The sequence below is a fragment of the Sus scrofa genome, chromosome 9 (assembly GCF_000003025.6).
Source record: "Sus scrofa isolate TJ Tabasco breed Duroc chromosome 9, Sscrofa11.1, whole genome shotgun sequence".
In the NCBI taxonomy this organism is placed as follows: domain Eukaryota; kingdom Metazoa; phylum Chordata; class Mammalia; order Artiodactyla; family Suidae; genus Sus; species Sus scrofa.
In genome coordinates, this window is record NC_010451.4 from 89,696,258 (window position 1) to 89,715,750 (window position 19,493).

General features: G+C 35.9%; 1 protein-coding gene across 10 annotated transcripts in view; it reads left to right on the plus strand.

The window, feature by feature from the left end:
• ABCB5 (ATP binding cassette subfamily B member 5) overlaps positions 1-19,493 on the plus strand; it is a 131,094-nt gene that overhangs the window by 75,475 nt on the left and 36,126 nt on the right. For 9 of the 10 annotated variants that reach the window (XM_021063420.1, XM_021063426.1, XM_021063425.1 and 6 more), the window contains 6 exons: positions 21-164; positions 1,113-1,217; positions 1,403-1,480; positions 6,671-6,754; positions 15,000-15,203; positions 18,882-18,982. In XM_021063420.1, coding sequence (XP_020919079.1) covers positions 21-164; positions 1,113-1,217; positions 1,403-1,480; positions 6,671-6,754; positions 15,000-15,203; positions 18,882-18,982 — 716 coding nt within the window. The remainder of the gene's footprint in view (positions 1-20; positions 165-1,112; positions 1,218-1,402; positions 1,481-6,670; positions 6,755-14,999; positions 15,204-18,881; positions 18,983-19,493) is intronic. The other variant, XM_021063419.1, reaches the window with a different exon arrangement.

A 19,493-nucleotide genomic window follows, 5' to 3' on the forward strand; every position in this document is an offset into this window, starting at 1 on the left:
CCAAGATATTTTATTTATAGACAAGTCTTCCTGAAGTTTCTCTATTAAAAATTTTTAAATTAAACAAGTCTGAATGGCCTTCTGTGGTTCTGGGGACATTGGCTTCTGTTCTAAATGGAAGTGTTCATCCAGTATTTTCCATCATCTTTGCAAAAATTGTGACTGTAAGTAAAACTAATTTGCTAATATTTTTGACAATGTTAAACAAAGTATAACCTGAGAGAACAAAACCGTGGACTTTGACTTAGCAAGGGGGAAATTGGAACGTGTAGTGGGCCATCCCTTGTGTGGGATCCATGATAGAAAGTTTAACTAATGTTCCAAGGGGATAAGCCAGCCTCTATTGTGAAGTGTTTGGCTGGACCTTGTTAACTGGGCAATCAGTAAAGAAATTGCTTTGTTTTCTAATTTTGACTCCAGTGCTATATCAGCATTCCAAAGCACCAAAGCAATAAAATAGACAAATACCACTACTCTTTCTTTCAACTAGTCCAAACAATGGCCATTTTTTATTACCAATTGGTTCAGAGAGGGTAAATAACCAGAGTTTGGGATTGTGCTGGAGGACCCAGCAGAGTTGATGAATTCAAGGATATTATTAGGGCTATGTTAAGTATTCAGTCTCCTGGAGTGTTTCTACACTGTGTTAACATAGATGCCAATATATGTATAATTACTAATTTTAGGAACAATTTCTAGGGACATATATAAAGGTCTAGTTTGCAGGTAGTACTCTGAATAGAGGAATATTAAGAAACTTGAGTTACTAGAATTAGAAAACTAATTTCAATAGTTTCTTTGAAAATAAACTGTGATATAATAGAAGATAGAGGACTCATTTGTCTGATCCTATATTTATATAGCATAAGTGAGGGCATTAACAGTGAGGTTTTTTTTTTTATTGAAGTAGTGAGTTTTTTTATTGTATGTAATGAATGTAGATAGAATAGTGGTGCATTTTTCCCTAGAAATGTAAGGGAATTATTATTTTTCTTTTTTATGGCTATTATCATGTTGAAATTCATTTTAAAAATCTTGATGAGTAGACATTTTATTTTTCTTTCTTATATTTTCCTCCAATCACCTGATTTAAAAAAACTATTCCTTTTTAGATGTTTGAGAATGATGATAAAACCACATTAAAGCATGATGCAGAAATTTATTCCATGATATTTGTCATTTTGGGTATTATTTGCTTTGTCAGTTATTTCATTCAGGTAAGCTTTTAATCAATTAAACAAATTTGTACATGATTACTGTTTTCTGTCATCCTGTTTGAGTTTTTAAAAAGTAAAGATAATAATGAAATAAAATATAAATAAGTAAATATAGTAACTAAATGTTCCCCAAAAAATGGAAAAGAGAGTTAAGAATACATATAAATTGTTTGTTTGTTTTCCAGGGGTTATTTTACGGCAGAGCAGGGGAAATTTTAACCATGAGATTAAGACACTTGGCATTTAAAGCCATGTTATATCAGGTTAGTATTTGGTTCGTTCTTTTTATTTTATTTAAAATGTGTTTTTAAAAATTCTAGATTTCAGTTTTTCTTCAAGTTGATTTATTGACATAACCTTTCCTTTGATCATTTAAAAGCATTCTTGTGTCCTAAGCAGCATCTGACATCAGAATTCCTTTTTTTTATCAATTTGCCAGTTTTTATTATTTTTTAATAGTTATTTCCCCAATACATTTTTTTTCCTACTGTACAGCATGGTAACTGAGTTACACATACATGTATATATTCTTTTTTCTCACATTGTCATGCTCCATCATAAGTGACTAGACATAGTTCCCAGTGCTACACAGCAGGATCTCATTGCTAATCCATTCCAAAGGCAGTGGTTTTTATCCATTAACCCCAAGCTCTGCAACCACCCCACTCCCTCCCCCTTGGCAACCACAAGTCTACAGAATTATTATAATAAATTTTTCTAATAGAAGCAATTCCAAAAATGTTATGTTAGAAAATACAGCTTATAGAAAATGGGATTTAGAGTCCAATCCTGGTTTTTTGCATTATCTTGACAAGTCTTTCTCTTAATGTATAATGTAGTGTTCTAAGATAAGAATAGAGGACTAAATTAAAAAAAAAATAACTGAAGGAGAGTTTCAGTAGAGCTACAGTATCTTGGGAAACATAAAGAAGAGGATTTAATTTGTGTAGTTCTCATCCATGTGCAAAGCTTAAGTTTTTTTTCACTGCATACTTCTTGAAAGCAGCTAATCTCATTGCACTCATCAGAAGAGTCCTGAATTCAGGTAACATCAGTCTAGCTGGCAGTTCAGCCTGCCACATACATATGATCATTCATATCTGTGAAATAACTAAAAATAGGTGGATCAAATAGTAATCTTGAAAAGTGAGTCCTGGGGGCAAGAATGTCTCAGATCAGCGCCTCTAAAATTCTTTCAAGAGGTTGAGGTGTATTGGGTTACCCTGAAAGCCAGTAATCATTTAGAGCCCTTTGCCACACTTTCTGTCACCAGAGCTCACTATGCAGGAGCAAATAGCTTCCTGCCAGGGTCATTTCTTTTCAAAAATAGAGTTACTGTCACTCCAACCTAATCCTCAAAACCAGTTTTTACGTCTTGTGACTTTTAGCAGTAGTGCTTAAAGGACTGCTGAGTAACAGAGCCCCTCCACCTTTGTGCACTCTTCAGCAACTACAAGAGACAAAATGAACTGAGTAGGGGGTTTCCCATAGCAACCTGATGCTCTGAAACAGAGCAGTTTGTGCCCACTACCCTCTTCTCAGAGACAATTGGAGACACTATTAATCCAGGAAAACAAAAATCTACTTGAGGGATCATAAAGCGATTTAATGCCTGCACATCTTGTCTCACTCACATTAAATTGGTACTTTAGTTTTTTAAATTTATCAGTATTTTATGTCTTTACCTCACATTTTGATGAAAAAAGATGAGATTTTAATTAACTAATACTATATTTCACACTTGATAATTTCTGCTTGTTTTTGTTTGTGATTTATGTTTTTCCATCTTCAAGGACATTTATTTTCAATTTCCAGGAACTTTCGAAAATGTTCTCTGAATGTCTGAATATTTTAAATAAAAGAGTATAAATGTGAACTTTTTTTTTTTTTTTTTTGTCTTTTTGCCATTTCTTGGGCCACTCGCACGGCATATGGAGATATCCAGACTAGAGGTTGAATCAGAGCTGTAGCCGCCAGCCTACACCAGAGCCACAGCAACACAGGATCCGAGCTGCGTCTGCAACCTACACCACAGCTCACGGCAACACCGGATCCTTTTCCCACTGAGCAAGGCCAGGGATCGAACCCAAAACCTCATGGTTCCTAGTCAGATTCGTTAACCACTGAGCCACGATGGGAACTCCTAAACGTTGACTTTTTTGAACATTACTTTGAACTTTCTTTCTAGAGGTTCTTATGATGCTTTTGTTGAAGGAATCTCAAGGCCACAGGCCAGTTTAATCAATGGACATTGTTTTTTGTTTTTGTTCTTTTGTTTGTTTTTGCTCTTTAGGGCTGCACCCATGGCATATGGATGATCCCAAGCTAGGGGTCCAATTGGAGCTACAGCTGCCGACCTACGCCACAGCCACAGCACCACCAGATCCAAGCTGTATCTGCAACCTACACCACGGCTCACAGCAACGCTGGATCCTTAACCTGCTGAGCAAGGCCAGCGATGGAACCTGCAACCTGATGGTTCCTAGTCGGATTTGTTTCTGCTATGCCAAGATGGGAACTCCACCAGTGGATGTTGTTAATCCAGTATCCCAATGGCTGATACTGGACATGTTAATCTGAACCTCTATCTTTAGCCATGTGAATACCACGACAGTAACATTTGTGGACAAAATAGCTTCTGCCCATAAGAATACACCAATCTGTAAATTCTGATTCTTCAAAACACATGCAAATACACACAGACAGAAACTCTATGTTATTCAGCAGATGTTATTAAATCTTCCCATAATTTCAACTCAGGCCCTTTCAGTTTACCATCTGTTTTACCTCTTTATTCTTCAGCTTTCTTTTTGCTTCTTTTCCTTTCTAAATTGGAAGAAAAGAACAGTAATGTATTTAGCATTTTCTTCATAAATGTCTTACCAATTTCACTTTTGTCTATAATAAGGGAAGTTCCTACTGTATATTTTCTCCTCTTATTACCTGTTTTCTTCCTTAGATAACATTTTTTAAGACTTAGAAATTAGAAAGCATGCTGAGACTTGTAGTGCTTTTTATAACCATTTTGAAATCTCATTTGAGGTAGAGGTATTTATGGAATCAGGTGTGGTCTTTTTGTAGGTATAAAATCTATATTTTATTTGATTACTTGAGATCCTTCCAGTTGAAAAGAATGTTCTAACTGTTGCTGACTTCAGAGGCTGTAAATAATCCATTGCTTACTGTGTTCCAAAGCTAAATTTATATTTCTTAATGACAAATATTGACCTATAGATCTGTTAGGTTTTTTGTAAGATGTAAAGTTTATATTTGCTTATTTCTCTCTAAATTGGACTGACTAGGGCTTCTGAGGGGAAGGCTATTTCTAAAATCATAAGATGATGGTATTAGTGGTGATCACTGAGAAATCTCAAAAAGCTACTTCCAAAAGTATTTGAGGTTAACAAGTCCTAAGGTAGGAGAACTATATAGTGAAACTCAACTGTAGTGCTTCAGTTAGATTGGAGGCAGAACAGAATAGTTGATTAAAAACTCTGGCAAACTAGAGTTTCTGATGTGGCACAATGGGAGCACTGGGACCCAGGTTCCAATCCTTGGCCCAGAACAGTGAGTTAGGGAATCCAGCAATGCTACAGCTGCAACTTAGGCTTAGAGAACTCCATGTGCCACGGGGCAGCCAAACAAGAAAAAGAAAAAACAGAACAAAACTCCAGCATCTGGTTGCCTAGGTTCTAATCCTGACTTCAGTACTGCCAGCTGTGTGGCCTTGGGCAAGTTACTTAATCTTTCAGTACCTTGGTTTCCTCATTTATAAATCATTGATCATAGTATCTACCTCATAGAGTTGCTGTGATGATTAAATGAGAAAAGATATACCAAGCACTTAAAGTAGTGCTACTGTAATTTTTTATTTCTAGAGAATTATTGGCAGGAAAAAAATGGATTTACTAGTATCAGAAAACCTGATAACCTTAGTTATAATCATTTTAGCATTAGGATGAGAAGAAGCAAGCTAAGTTTTACTCAATACCAACTGTATTTCAGGAACTCTTAAGTGTTAGCATATAATGCCCATGCTGGAAAACAGTACCTAGTCTGTGTAATTGCTGACTTGTTGAACAGCAATTTTGGATATCTTGCATTGAACCTCAGATAATGACTAAAACTAGTCACATACACATTCTTTGCCTTGTGTGTTTTAGCCAGTTACTGTAGAATCAGGAATATAATACTAAATAATAAATTATTTTTCTATTATTTTTACTTTATATTGTATCTAAAAATTCTTTGTGTATTCATCACATATGGAAATATAGAAATAATTAGGCAATGTATAATATATTTTGAGTATACAGTGAAAAACAGGTTATGTCTTCACAATATGTTAGGCTCCTGACTAGGGTTGTGTTCTCAAAGCTACTGAATAGTGCAGATCATGATCTCTGTAAGATGCCCTTTGGCCATATAGAACCATAAACAATTTGGGATATCTTCCCAATCCAGGAGTTTACAGAATAGTGCTGTCATGCCACGGCTGTACTCCCCCGGAGCCTACCGTATTCCTCCATGAGAGCTTTCTTTTCACAGGACAGCATGATAAATGCACAGCCTTCTTCTGTTTTGCTTTTGTTTTGTTAGTTGGCAGAAATGTAACCTGGGCATCAGGGCTCTGGCTGGGTTGTAGTAAGCCAACAGTCTTTTGCTCTTCACTCACTAAAAATAAGTCCTATTTTTCAAAGACAGTCTTCACATAGTTTTAATTCATAAGAGATATAAGTGGTTTGAGAGCATGGGAGGAAACATTCAACAGCTAATACAAGGAAATCATCATTCCTCAGGTTGAGAAGTGCTAAGAAGTGCTATCTCTGTTTACTGTTGAAAATGAAATTGGTTATAAAATTATGCTTTTATTGCTTGTATTTTTGACCTATCTCCTTCTCCACATTGCATGCTTTTTGGCTTCAGGGGTTTTACAGCAACATTTCTGCCTCTCGAGCTTCTCACAGTGCCCAGTGCTTATAAGATCTAGGGGAGAATATGAAGTGTCAGGGAAAATGTTGCCTATCTGGATCCCGAAGAGAAGGAGACAGACTTTTTTTAAATCATTTATCAGTTTAGACAGAAAGGTTTGAAAATATTTCTAAATAGTGTTGTGCATTACCTTTATAAATAGAGTCTGCTCTCCACAGATTACTTGTGGAGTAAAATTATGAAATCACTCAGCGGTTCAAAGCCGTCTTAAACATTGATTATTACACAATATTGTGGCATAGTAATGAGTCCCAGCTGTTGGGCTTAAGTTCTTCAGTTTGTATCTAAATATAGATCTTTATGAAATAAGAAACAAAATGTATTCAATCCATAGTTTTTATAAGAATTAAGTGCCTATGAGTAAGGAGGCAGGTAAATGCCTTCTGAGTTAATACAGCAAAATCACAAGTCAGAGAAGAATATTTTTTGATAACCATATGTTATTTCTCTTTTTTCTCTAGGATATTTCCTGGTTCGATGAGAAGGAAAACAGCACAGGAGCTTTGACAACAATATTAGCCATAGATATAGCACAAATTCAAGGAGTATGTATATTGCTTTTATTTTTAATGATGTGTGTATGTGGTATGCATGCATGCACTTACACACATGTGTCTGTGCATATATGTGAGCTGTGCTGAGATGACCCACATCATTAAGGAAATTCAGTAAGTCTCAGAGCTAACAAGGAACTCTCAATGAAAGGCATAAGGAAGTCTTTTAGTTCTGGACATTTTTAACCAAAAATAAAGGATTGAAAATTTTGAAGAAATGGACAATTTTCTAGAATCTTACAGCCTGCCAAAACTGAATCAAGAAGAAACAGACCAACCGAACAGACCGATCACTAGAAATGAAATTGAAGATGGCATAAAACATTCCCTAAAAATAAAAGTCCAGGACCAGATGGCTTCACAGGAGAATTCTACCAAACATATAAAGAGGAAGTGGTGCCCATCCTCCTTAAACTCTTTCAAAAGGTTGAAGAAGAAGGAATACTCCCAAAGATATTCTATGATGCCACCATCACCCTAATTCCAAGACAGAGATACCACCAAAAAAGAAAACTATCGGCCAATATCTTTGATGAATATAGATGCAAAAATTCTCAACAAAATCTTAGCCAACCGAATCCAACAACATATCAAAAAAAATCATACACCATGACCAGGTAGGGTTCATCCCAGGTTCACAAGGATGCTTCAACATACGCAAATCAATCAACGTCATACACCACATTAGCAAAAGAAAAGTCAAAAACCATATGATCCTCTCAATAGATGCAGAAAAAGCATTTGACAAAGTCCAACATCCATTCATGATCAAGACCCTCGCCAAAGTGGGTATAGAGGGAACATTCCTGAACATAATCAAAGCCATTTATGACAAACCCACAGCAAATATAATACTCAATGGGGAAAAACTGAAAGCCTTCTCACTCAAATCTGGAACAAGACAGGGATGCCCACTCTCACCACTGCTCTTCAACATAGTTTTGGAAGTCCTAGCCACAGCAATTAGACAAACAAAAGAAATAAAAGGCATGCATATAGGAAGAGAAGAGATAAAACTGTCACTGTACGCAGACAACGTGATACTATACATAGAAAACCCTAAGGACTCAACCCCAAAAACTACTTGAACTGATCAACAAATTCAGCAAAGTAGCAGGATATAAGATTAACATTCAGAAGTCAGTCACATTTCTGTATACCAGCAATGAAATATTAGAAAAGGAATACAAAAATACAATACCTTTTTAAAATTGCACCTCACAAAATCAAATACCTCAGAATACACCTGACCAAGGAGGTAAAGGACCTATATGCTGAGAACTATAAAACTATAATCAAAGAAATCAAAGAAGATGGAAAGAAATGGAAAGATATTCCATGTTCCTGGATTGGAAAAATCAGTATTGTAAAAATGGCCATACCACCCAAAGCAGTCTACAGAATCAATGCAATCCGTATCAAATTACCCATGACATTTTTCACAGAACTAGAACAAACAATCCAAACATTTATATGGAACAATAAAAGACCCAGAATCGCCAAAGCAATCCTGAGAAACAAAAACCAAGCAGGAGGCATAACTCTCCCAGACTTCAAAAAATATTACAAAGCCACAGTCATCAAAACAGTGTGGTACTGGTACCAAAACAGACAGACAGACCAATGGAACAGAATAGAGAACCCAAAAATAAACCCTGACACCTATGGTCAACTAATCTTTGACAAGGGAGGCAAGAACATAAAATGGGAAAAAGAAAGTCTATTCAGCAAGCATTGCTGGGAAACCTGGACAGCTGCATGCAAAGTAATGAAACTAGAACACACCCTCACACCATGCACAAAAATAAACTCCAAATGGCTGAAAGACTTAAATGTACGACAGGACACCATCAAACTCCTAGAAGAGAACATAGGCAAAACACTCTCTGACATCAACATCATGAATATTTTCTCAGGTCAGTCTCCCAAAGCAATAGAAATTAGAGCAAAAATAAACCCATGGGACCTCATCAAACTGAAAAGCTTTTGCACAGCAAAGGAAACCAAAAAGAAAACAAAAAGACAACTTAAAAAATGGGAGAAAATAGTTTCAAATGATGCAACTGACAAGGGCGTAATCTCTAGAATATATATACAACTCAACAGCAAAAAAGCCAACAATGCAATGGAAAAATGGGCAAAAGACCTGAATAGACTGTTCTCCAAGGAAGCTATGCAGATGGCCAGCAAACACATGGAAATGCTCAACATCCCTGATTATGAGAGAAATGCAAATCAAAACTACCATGAGATACCACCTCACACCAGTCAGAATGGCCCTCACTAATAAGTCCACAAATAACAAGTGCTGGAGGGGGTGTGGAGAAAAGGGAACCCTCCTGCACTGTTGGGAATGTAAACTGGTACAGCCACTGTGGAGAACAGTTTGGAGATACCTTAGAAATCTACACATAGAACTTCCATATGACCCCGCAATCCCACTCTTGGGCATCTATCCGGACAAAACTCTACTGAAAAGAGACACATGCACCCGCGTGTTCATTGCAGCACTATTCACAATAGCCAGGACATGGAAACAACCCAAATGTCCATCAGCAGATGATTGGATTTGGAAGAGGTGGTATATATACACAATGGAATACTACTCAGCCATAAAAAAGAATGACATAATGCCATTTGCAGCAACATGGATGGAACTAGAGAATCTCATCCTGAGTGAAATGAGCCAGAAAGACAAAGACAAATACCATATGATATCACTTATAACTGGAATCTGATATCCAGTACAAATGAACATCTCCTCAGAAAAGAAAATCATGGCCTTGGAAAATAGACTTGTGGCTGCCTGATGGGAGAGGGAGGGAGTGGGAGGGATCGGGAGCTTGGGGTTATCAGGCACAACTTAGAATAGATTTACAAGGAGATCCTGCTGAGTAGCATTGAGAACTATGTCTAGATACTCATGTTGCAACAGAACAAAGGGTGGGGGGAAAAAATGTATACATGTAAGGATAACTTGATCCCCTTGCTGTACAGTGGGAAAAAAATAAAAATAAATAAATAAAGGAGATTTAGGACATATACTTGAATAACCAGAGGACCAAAAATACCAAGAATGAGTTAGGGAAAAAGCTCAGAATTAAATAGTAAGACCCAAAAAAGTAATGAAAATGCAAATACACGCATTACTTAGAAGTGTTAATAATATAGGAAAGTTTAGTTTTTCCTTCTCTCAGAAAATAATATATTGTGTTATTTAACATAATGTCTAGCAAGTTAAATTCATGTGTATGTCTGGAAATGATTCTGTGATGGTGTACAGATCAAGTTAAAGAGATGTGTGATCATGACTGGTCACATTATGTGTTTGTAAAATGCATGTCTGTGCATCACATTCAAAATTAATGACAGAATAACCAGCATAGTGTATGTTAAAGTGATACTTAGGTAAATGGGAGTAGAGTAGTATGGAAGAAGTAAAGAGTAATTTATTGGTTTTCTTCCAAATATTTTTATGAAATTAACCTTTATAATACAAGTAGTATATCAACTATGGTTGAGAAAAGAAGTGCAAAACAAGATTTCCCACTTTTAAGTGAGTTAAAGTTTTTGATCTCTTTGTTAAAATAAAAACTCTAGCAGAGGGAGTTCCCATTGTGGTTCAGTGGAAACAAATCTGACTAGTTTCCATGATGATGCAGATTTGATCCCTGGTCTTGCTCAGTGGGTTAAGGATCCAGTACTGCCGTGAGCTGTGGTGTAGTTTGCAGACACACCTCAGATCTGACATTGCTGTGGCTGTAATGTAGGCCAACAGCTGCGGCCCTGACCCTTAGCCCGGGGACCACAGGTGCAGCCTTAAGAAGAGGGAAAAAAAAAAAAAGAAACTCTAGCAGAGTTATAGACTTTCATTTTTCCTTATCATGCATGTGGGAGAAAAGGAAAGTCAATGATGCATTTTTGAGTTTAGAAATACTGAAATGTTGATTACTGAATTCTACCAGAGCAACAAATTGTCAACTAAAACAGCTCTTCAAAACTGTATTTTCTTTTGGAAGCTATTTCCACAGGACATGGCCACTCTTATTATTTTTATAACTTTTGCTAGATCCATTTGTTCAATATATGTATGCAAGATAGATTTATATTACCAAATAATAGAACAAGTTGTTATAGTTGTGAATATTCATATGCTTCCATATTGGTTTAGAAAACTAAATTCATGATGTATAAAGAGCTCAAGAGAAAAGGGAACATCATCTTCATATCTTCCTGAAACTCTTTTTGATAATTTTGAAAACAAGGTGCTAAATTTCATTAGATAGTATTTAAATTTTAAAGTAGGGCTGAGGAGCTCAATTTTACTGGTATAGGTGGGGGGAAAACGATGGATAGAATTTCACTTAATAATTAAGTGATGAGCATAACATTAATCTTCCATAGCACCAGTGACAACATCTGTGTTAAGAAATTCCAGGGTTCACTACTTCTGGCAAAAATACCAATCCCTATAATTCCATTTGAATCCTCATTCCTCAAAACTTGCTTTTTTCCCATTTCTGTGTGAATGTTTTCCTCATACTACCTATTATCATTTAGCTCTCTTAAGAATCCAGTGAAATAGATATTCTTGGGAGTTCCCATTGTGGCACAGCAAAAATGAATCCGACTAGTATCCATGAGGATGCAGGTTCAATCCTTGGCTTCTCTCAGTGGGTTGGGGATCCAACTTTGCGGTAAGCTGTGGCATAGGCTGGCGGCCGCAGCTCTGATTCGAACTCCCCCTTCCCCCTTGGCAACACAAGTCTGTTCTCTGTGTCTGTGAGTCTCTTTGTGTTTTGTATGTAGGTTCATTTGTGCCATATATTAGATTCCAAAAATAAGTGATATCATATGGTATTTGTCTATCTCTTTCTGACTTTCTTCCCTTAGTATGAGAATGTCTAGTTTCATCCATGTTGCTAAGAATGGCATTATTTAATTCCTTTTATGACTGACTAGCATTCCATTGTATACATGTACCACATCTTCTTTATTCATTACTCTGTCATTGGAAATTTAGGTTATTTCCATGTCTTGATTATTGTGAATAGCACTGCAATGAACATAGGGGTGCATATATCTTTTTGAATTATAGTTTTGTCCAGATATATGCTTAGGAGTGAAAATTCTGGGTCGTATGGTAGTTCTGTATATTTAGTTTTCTGAGAATCCTCCAAACTGTTTTCCATAATGATTGTATGAATTTACATTCCCACCAACAGTGTAAGAGGGTTTCCTTTTCTCCACACCCTCTCCAGCATTTGTTATTTGTAGACTTATTAACAGTAGGCATTCTGACAGGTATGAGGTGGCACCTCATTGTAGTTTGATTTGCATTTCTCTATAAGTTGTGATGTTGAGCATTTTTTCATGTGCCTACTGCCCTTTGTATGTCTTCTTAGGAGAAATATCTGTTTAGGTCTTCTGCCCATTTTTTGATTGGGTTGTTTGGGTTTTTTTGTTTTTGTTTTTGTTTTTGGTGTTGAGTTGTATGAGTTGTTTGTATGTTTTGGAGATTAACACCTTGTCAGTTGTGGTTGCATCATTTGCAGCTATTTTCTCCCATTCCATAGGTTCTCTTTTCTTTTCTTTTTTTTTTTTATGGTTTCCTTTGCTGTGTAAAAGCTTGTAAGTTTGATTAGGTCTCTTTTTTTATTTTTTTATATAATGATTTTTATTTTTTTCCATTATAGCTGGTTTACAGTGTTCTGTCAATTTTATTTTTGTTTTTATTTCTGTTGCCTGGGGAAGCTGAACAATATGCTTTAAACACCTTACATTTTCACAAACTTTGTAAATTTGTTGAACTAATCTTTTTTTTTTTTTCTTCTCTACAAATAATTTCACCATATCTTAGAAGATTACACTTCAGGTTGTACTTACCTGCTTTTTTTTTTTTTTTTTCAACTTCTTTGAAAACATTCTCACCTGTGCTTGTTCCACATAGAGTATTCATAGCAGCTAATGTTTCAATCACTTCAAACTCTGGCATTGACTCCTCAACAACAACAAAAAAGGCAGTTGACCAATGTCAATAACATATGTCAGCCCATCAGGAGCTAGAGAAAACTGCTCAAAATGAGCTACCTTGGTTTTTAATTGACAGTTTGTATTGCTGTTTTTGTTCTCGACTTTTTGAGCAACTGTTCTCATCAAAAGGCTAATCGCCTAAGTTTATGCTCCTTGAACACATTTCTTCCAGTGCTGCAATCAAATATGACTTAATTAAGTCACTATTTGAGACTTTTTTTGCAAAACTAATAGATAAATGAGCCATTCAGAAGCTTACTTTAGATTCAGTCTTGTTTTCACTTTTTAGTTTTATGAAGAAATTCTGCTGAGATGTGTTATTCCATTTTAAATTTTCTAAAATTTATGAATGTTCCTTTGCTGTGAATTAGGAATTTTGTGATGAGTGCTTAGTCTGATAATGCTGACCTGTTTCATATTTTTTAGGACTATATAGTGTCATGGCATAATAAACACAACACTGTAGCATCTAATTAGAACACAAAGTGATCCATAGTCCACTATGCCTTAAAAGTAGGACACTTTTCTCTTCCTTTTCTTATCTTTAGATGATGGACATGCAAAGATACTTTTTAAAATTAGGATGAAATGTCACAGTACAGCAACACATGTAGCACTCAATATGCTGTCAGATTACAATCCCATCATATTAAGTAGCAGTATAAAGTGAAGAGGGGCACAAATGATTTCTCTAGCAACTCCTCGACTCCATCATTACAATGCTAAGACAGCCATAGACAACAGGTAAACAAAAGGGCATAGTGGTGTTGCAATAAAACTTTATTTACAGACATTTAAATTTTCATTTGTAAAATTTTAATGTGAATCTTTTTATCTTATCTCTTAACTTTTTGAATGTTATACAGTGATAACAACTTTTTATGTCATTGTCTGCTAAGTCTAATATTTGTGTCAGTTCTGGGTCAGTTTCAATTGGTTGATTTTTAGGTTCATCATAGCTCCTATTTTGCCGGGTTTTGTCATATCTGGTAATTTTTGGTTAGATGCCACATATTGTGAATTTAACATTTTGGAGTGCTGGATATTTTTGTATTTCTATAAATAATCTTCTTTTGTTCTGGGATGCAGTTAAGATACATTAAAGCAATTTAATCCATTGGGGGGGGTGTCCTTGATTTTAAGATTTATTAAGGAGGACTGGAGCCAAGTACCAAAGCAGGACCCTTCTACATATTCAACCTAGTGCTCAGTGAAGCATGAAGTTATCCAGGCAGACTGGTATGACCAAGTACTATTCCTAGCCCTCACATGTACATTGTTCAGTTGAATACTCAAGGAGGACCCTCTGAAGATACTCGGATTTCTCTTTCTATATATCTCTCTCCTATCCAGCATTATATGCTGCAAACTCTAGCTTCCTTAGACTCTCCAGACTCTTAGCTTTGTCTACTGTTCTTAGGGAGTCTGTTGGGCTCTGTCTCAGCTCACTCTTCCTGCTCTGCAGCCTGGAAACTTTTCAGGGGGTAAGCTGGGGCAAGCAGGGTCATCTTGTTTCCCATTTCTGCCTTTGGTTGCCTTAGATCTAGTATCTTGAAAAATATTGGTTCATATATATTGTCTATTTTTTGTTTGTTGATAGTAAGACAAATCCATTCCCTCTCTTCATGTTAGCCAGAAGCAGAAGTCCTGCCATATACAATTTCACTTCTGCGGTTGCATACTGAGTTTCTTTTCATTTATTTTCTTATGGTAGCCCTTCCTCTGAAATTTTCTTATCAAAGTTATATTTCCCACATTTAGCATAGTACCTTAGACATAGTAGATACTCCATAAATAATTATCTCCAGAATTATTTAACTATCACTTTCTGCTCATAATTTCCAAGAAAAAAATCTGTATTTGCCCATGTTGCTAAAGAATCTAAGGACATTTAATTAATTTCCTCTGATTTCAGTTCTTAATTCTTTCCAGAGCTACACTGTTCCTCTAGGTCACTGAGACCAATTTGTATTTTCCTTTAATTCTTGTAGTACTTTTCAAGGCCAAATGTCTGTTATTTTCTGTTAATTTTTCCTGGAACAGGAAACTATATTTATTATTTAATCTCTAATTATAAACTCAAAGTAAAATTTTATGTATAAATCCTAAAAAAGATCGCCTACTTTATTTTGTAAGAAACTATAATAGTAATTCTTATAAATTTAAAATTAACTGACTTTTTCCAAAATATGTCTGATTATAGGCAACAGGTTCAAGAGTTGGTGTCTTAACACAAAATGCAACTAACATGGGACTTTCAGTTATAATTTCCTTCATATATGGATGGGAGATGACACTCTTAATTTTAAGTATTGCTCCAGTACTTGCTCTGGCAGGAATGATCGAAACTGCAGCAATGACTGGATTTGCCAACAAGGATAAGCAAGAACTTGAGCGTGCTGGAAAGGTAAAAAAACAAAACAAAACAAAACAAAACAAAAAACTTTTAAGAGAAAAATCAGTAAGAGCTTCCATCTTTATGTTAAATTCCTTTCTTTGGCATCTATAGAGTGGTATATATGTATTGAAATTCATACAGATACGTTTAGGATGGGGTTTAGGTTGTAGAGCAATAGGGTGCATAATTTAGAGCGTGAGCTCTGGGGACAAATTGGCTAAATTAGAATCCAGATTCTATCACTAAGAAAATGTATGATATGAGTAAATTATATCAACCTTTCTGGATTTCCATTTCATCCTCTGCAAAGTGGGAATGAAATAGTATATTCACTTTCAGATCTTTAAAAGTATTACGGAAACTACATCATCATCATCGTCATTATCATTATTATTATTATTATTATTATTATTATTATTATTATTATTATTATTTGCAATAGTACTGGAAGACGGTAAGCACTCAGTCTTCAGCCATTATTACTGTTACCAAATTGTGGGTGAATTTGTTAATATTGTTATTCTCCATTCTCTGATTTTTTTTGTGTGTGTGTCTTTTTGTCTTTTTTCTAGGCCCACACCCTCGGCATATGGAGGTTCCCAGGCTAGGGGTCTAATCAGGGCTGTAGCTGCTGGCCTACACCACAGCCACAGCAACTCCAGATCCCAGCTGCGTTTGTGACCTACACCACAGCATGGCAATGCTGGATCCTCAACCCACTGAGCAAGGCCAGGGATCGAACCCGCAACTTCATGGTTCCTAGTCAGATTCATTAACCACTGAGCCATGACAGGAACTCCTCCATTCACTGATTATTGAACAATTAAATTTCTTGAACAATTCTGGGTATTTTATTTTTCAAAATAAAGAGGAAATATAGTAGTTACTTAATACAAGGCAAGGCACTGATATAGGTAGTGCCTAAAACAAAGTTTTGGAGAAAATGACCATTTTTATACTGATCAAAATGAATGATATATTTACTTGGAAAATTCTTGGACATATTTAAGTTTCTCAAGATCAATCATATTCATAAAAAATAATCATTGTAGTGGAGATTTAAGGAAATATTAATAGTATAGTATCATAACTTCTAAGAATTGAAAGAGATGTCATTTGATATAACCATTTACCCAAAGTAGGCATCTTTTGTACAATAACCATGTCTGTCCATCTTTTATCCACCCTTTCCTCCAACGGCAGGCAGTGCATTACTTTCCCAGGCTGCTGCCTACTCCTTAGATAGCAGGCAGTTCTCTCTCCTCTCTCTCTCTCTCTCTGTCTTTTTGGTAGCCTTCTGTCCTTCTCTTCTTGGCTTTCATCTTGGGAGAGGTGCAAAGCCTATTTCTCATGACATCCTTTAGGAAGCTTCATCATATAAATGCCAAGTCTTCTCTTGGCCATCCAGCCCCAGCTCCTTTCATGATATAGTTTCAAAGATCTTTATCACATTGGTGAACATTCCTGAATACGAAAAACATTTTAATATCATTATGATCTATATCACAGTAACTGTATCACATTATAAGTAGCATGAATATTCATGAATAAGGATCCAACCAAGCACAGGACTCATAGATATCTGGTTTTCATGACCCTTGGATCTTCCCACATTTCCTGCACTAGATTAAGGACCCTTAGAATGTTTGAGCAATAAAGGCTGAGCATATATTACTTAGTATGTATTTGCCTCAGAGGCAGTGCAAAATTGTTCAGCCCTCTGTGTGTACAAATTACTACAATTTCCAAATTAATCTGGCCCCTATTAGTAATATTTTATTCATCTTAATTTTATGTCATGAGCTTTAGTTGTATATGTGCTCTTTGATTTTTCCTTTTTGTATTATTAGAGTAACCTAAGACTGCACAATTAGTAACTCCAATCAGATAGGCAATCTGTGTACTTTCCCACTAGCTTTTTAATCTATCACTTTACCAAACACCAAAACTTAGACTGTAGACCAGTAAAACATATTGGACCTTCTTTTACTGCATGTATTTGGACAAATGATCAAATGTTTAGTTTTTCAGATTTAAAATGACCGTATCAGGAGTTTCCATTGTGGTGCAGCAAAAACAAATCCAACTAGTATCCATGAGGATACAGGTTCAATCCGTGGCCTTGCTCAGAGGGTCAGGAATCTGGTGTTGATGTGAGCTGTGGTATAGGTGGAAGACATAGCTCAGATCCCATGTTTCTGTGGCTGTGGCATAGGCTACGATTCAGCCCCTAGCCTGGGAACTTCCATATGCCGTGGGTGCGGCCCTAAAAGAAAAAAAAAAAAATACCACATCAGTTTTGTTTTTTCTTTTTAAGTGTATTTTTAAGGTTCTGTCAGTAGTACTTTCTCCACTGTGAAAAACGATTTTTTTTTGTTTATTTCTTTTTATTTTCCTCAAGGTTTCAACATTCTTACTCAGTTCACTTGCATACTACAGAATAAAGTTTCTTTGAGTTCATTTTGAAATTATAAGAATTTAGAGCAGAACCCAGGTGTCCTGACTATGGTCTAGATATCCAGTTCCCTCTCATAACCCAGGTTCTCCTTCAAATAACCTTGGGTGTCCTAGGTAGGTCTTCCCCTATCCTACAGATCACACGGCCAGTCTGGAAAGAGAATGAGAAAGCAGAAAGTTTCTCTTTCAAGTCTACATGTATTCTCATGTCCAATAAGTTATTTTGAGCCAAAAGTCTCCTCCACTTTTGATCTCCCTTCTTTTTTGAAAACTATATATAGAGAAGCATTAATTATATTTGAACTAAATATCTTTTTAAGTTCATAGACATGGATATGAAAAACAGCTGTACAATATCTTACAAAGAATTCAAAAGGCTCCTCCGTGTTACTTTACAACAGTGTTCCCCAGTCCTTTGGTTGCTATTTGCATTTCTGTCCATGAAAATATAATAATTATTTATATTAGATTCTCTCTGCTGTCTTCTTGAATTATCTTGTAATTCATAAGATAGCTCCTTTGCATAATTGCATATGGACATAATGCTCACTAATGTTTGATCTCTGTCTGTGGAATCAGTTTAAATAGTAACTCAGTGAAGACTTAAAGGGTGCTAAATTTACATTGGTGGACTAAATCTTTTCTAAAGATATTTTCCTTTATCCTGAAATGTTATTTTCCTGACTTATTTTGGAGAAATAAAAAAAACTAAGAAAACTCATCAGAGGGAGTTCCCATTGTGGCTCAGTGGCAATGAACCCAACTAGTATCCATGAGGTTGTGGGTTCAATCCCTGGCCCTGTTCAGTGGTTTAGGATCCAATGTTGCCATGAGCTGTGGCGTAGGTCCCAGATGTGGCTTGGATCTGGCATTGTTGTGGCTATGGTTCTGGCATAGGCCAGTGGCTACAGTTCCAATTCAACCCCTGTCCTAGCAGTCCTAAACTAAAACAAAAAGGAAAAGAAAACTCATCAGAAAAATGTATTGATGGAATTCCTGGATGGCTCAGCGGGTTAATGATCAGGTGTTAACACTGCTGTAGCTAGGGTCACTGCTGTGGTGTGAATTAAGTCCCTGGCCTGGGAACTTCTGCATGCTGCCAGCATGGGCAAAATACATATATATTGATTTGATGTACTTAATATGTCCCCATTGTAAGTGACTATAATTCATAACCAGGATAAGTTTAAACACTACTAATTTTATTTCTCTATTTTATTGTTTTATAAGATAGCAACTGAAGCTGTGGAGAATATACGTACCATAGTGTCATTAACAAGAGAAAAAGCCTTTGAGCAAATGTATGAGGAGACTCTGCAGACTCAGCACAGGTGATTGTAGATTCATACTATATTAATTTATAGTTTGTTCCTGTAATGGCAGTACTCCTAGGGGACTCCAATGGTTTGCTTGCCAATTCATTTACCCTGGAATCTTTCCTAATAATGGCATATCTTAATTTCCCGTATGACTCCATCAAGAGGAAACTAGGAAAGGAGTCAAGAGCAAGCACAGTTAGAACATGTATTTTAAGTCCTCCCACACTGCTGCAAACTGTAACTAAGGGTACATATTTTTCTTATTTCCCTGAAACAAGAATGAGGAAATAACATATTTGAGAAAGAAAATAATATTGCTTGGCTCTTTATATTGAATCTCTAAAATAGTTCACATTTTAAAACAAATATAACCACAACAAATGTAATCACTTCTTTTAAATTTAAACTAGTCCTCCTTATCACATTTACTTAGTGATACTCTTTGTATTACTTTATCAGAAAGATAGCTTTGTACTATTTACACTCATGCTTGTGGTTTGTACCACCCTTTAATTTCCACTAA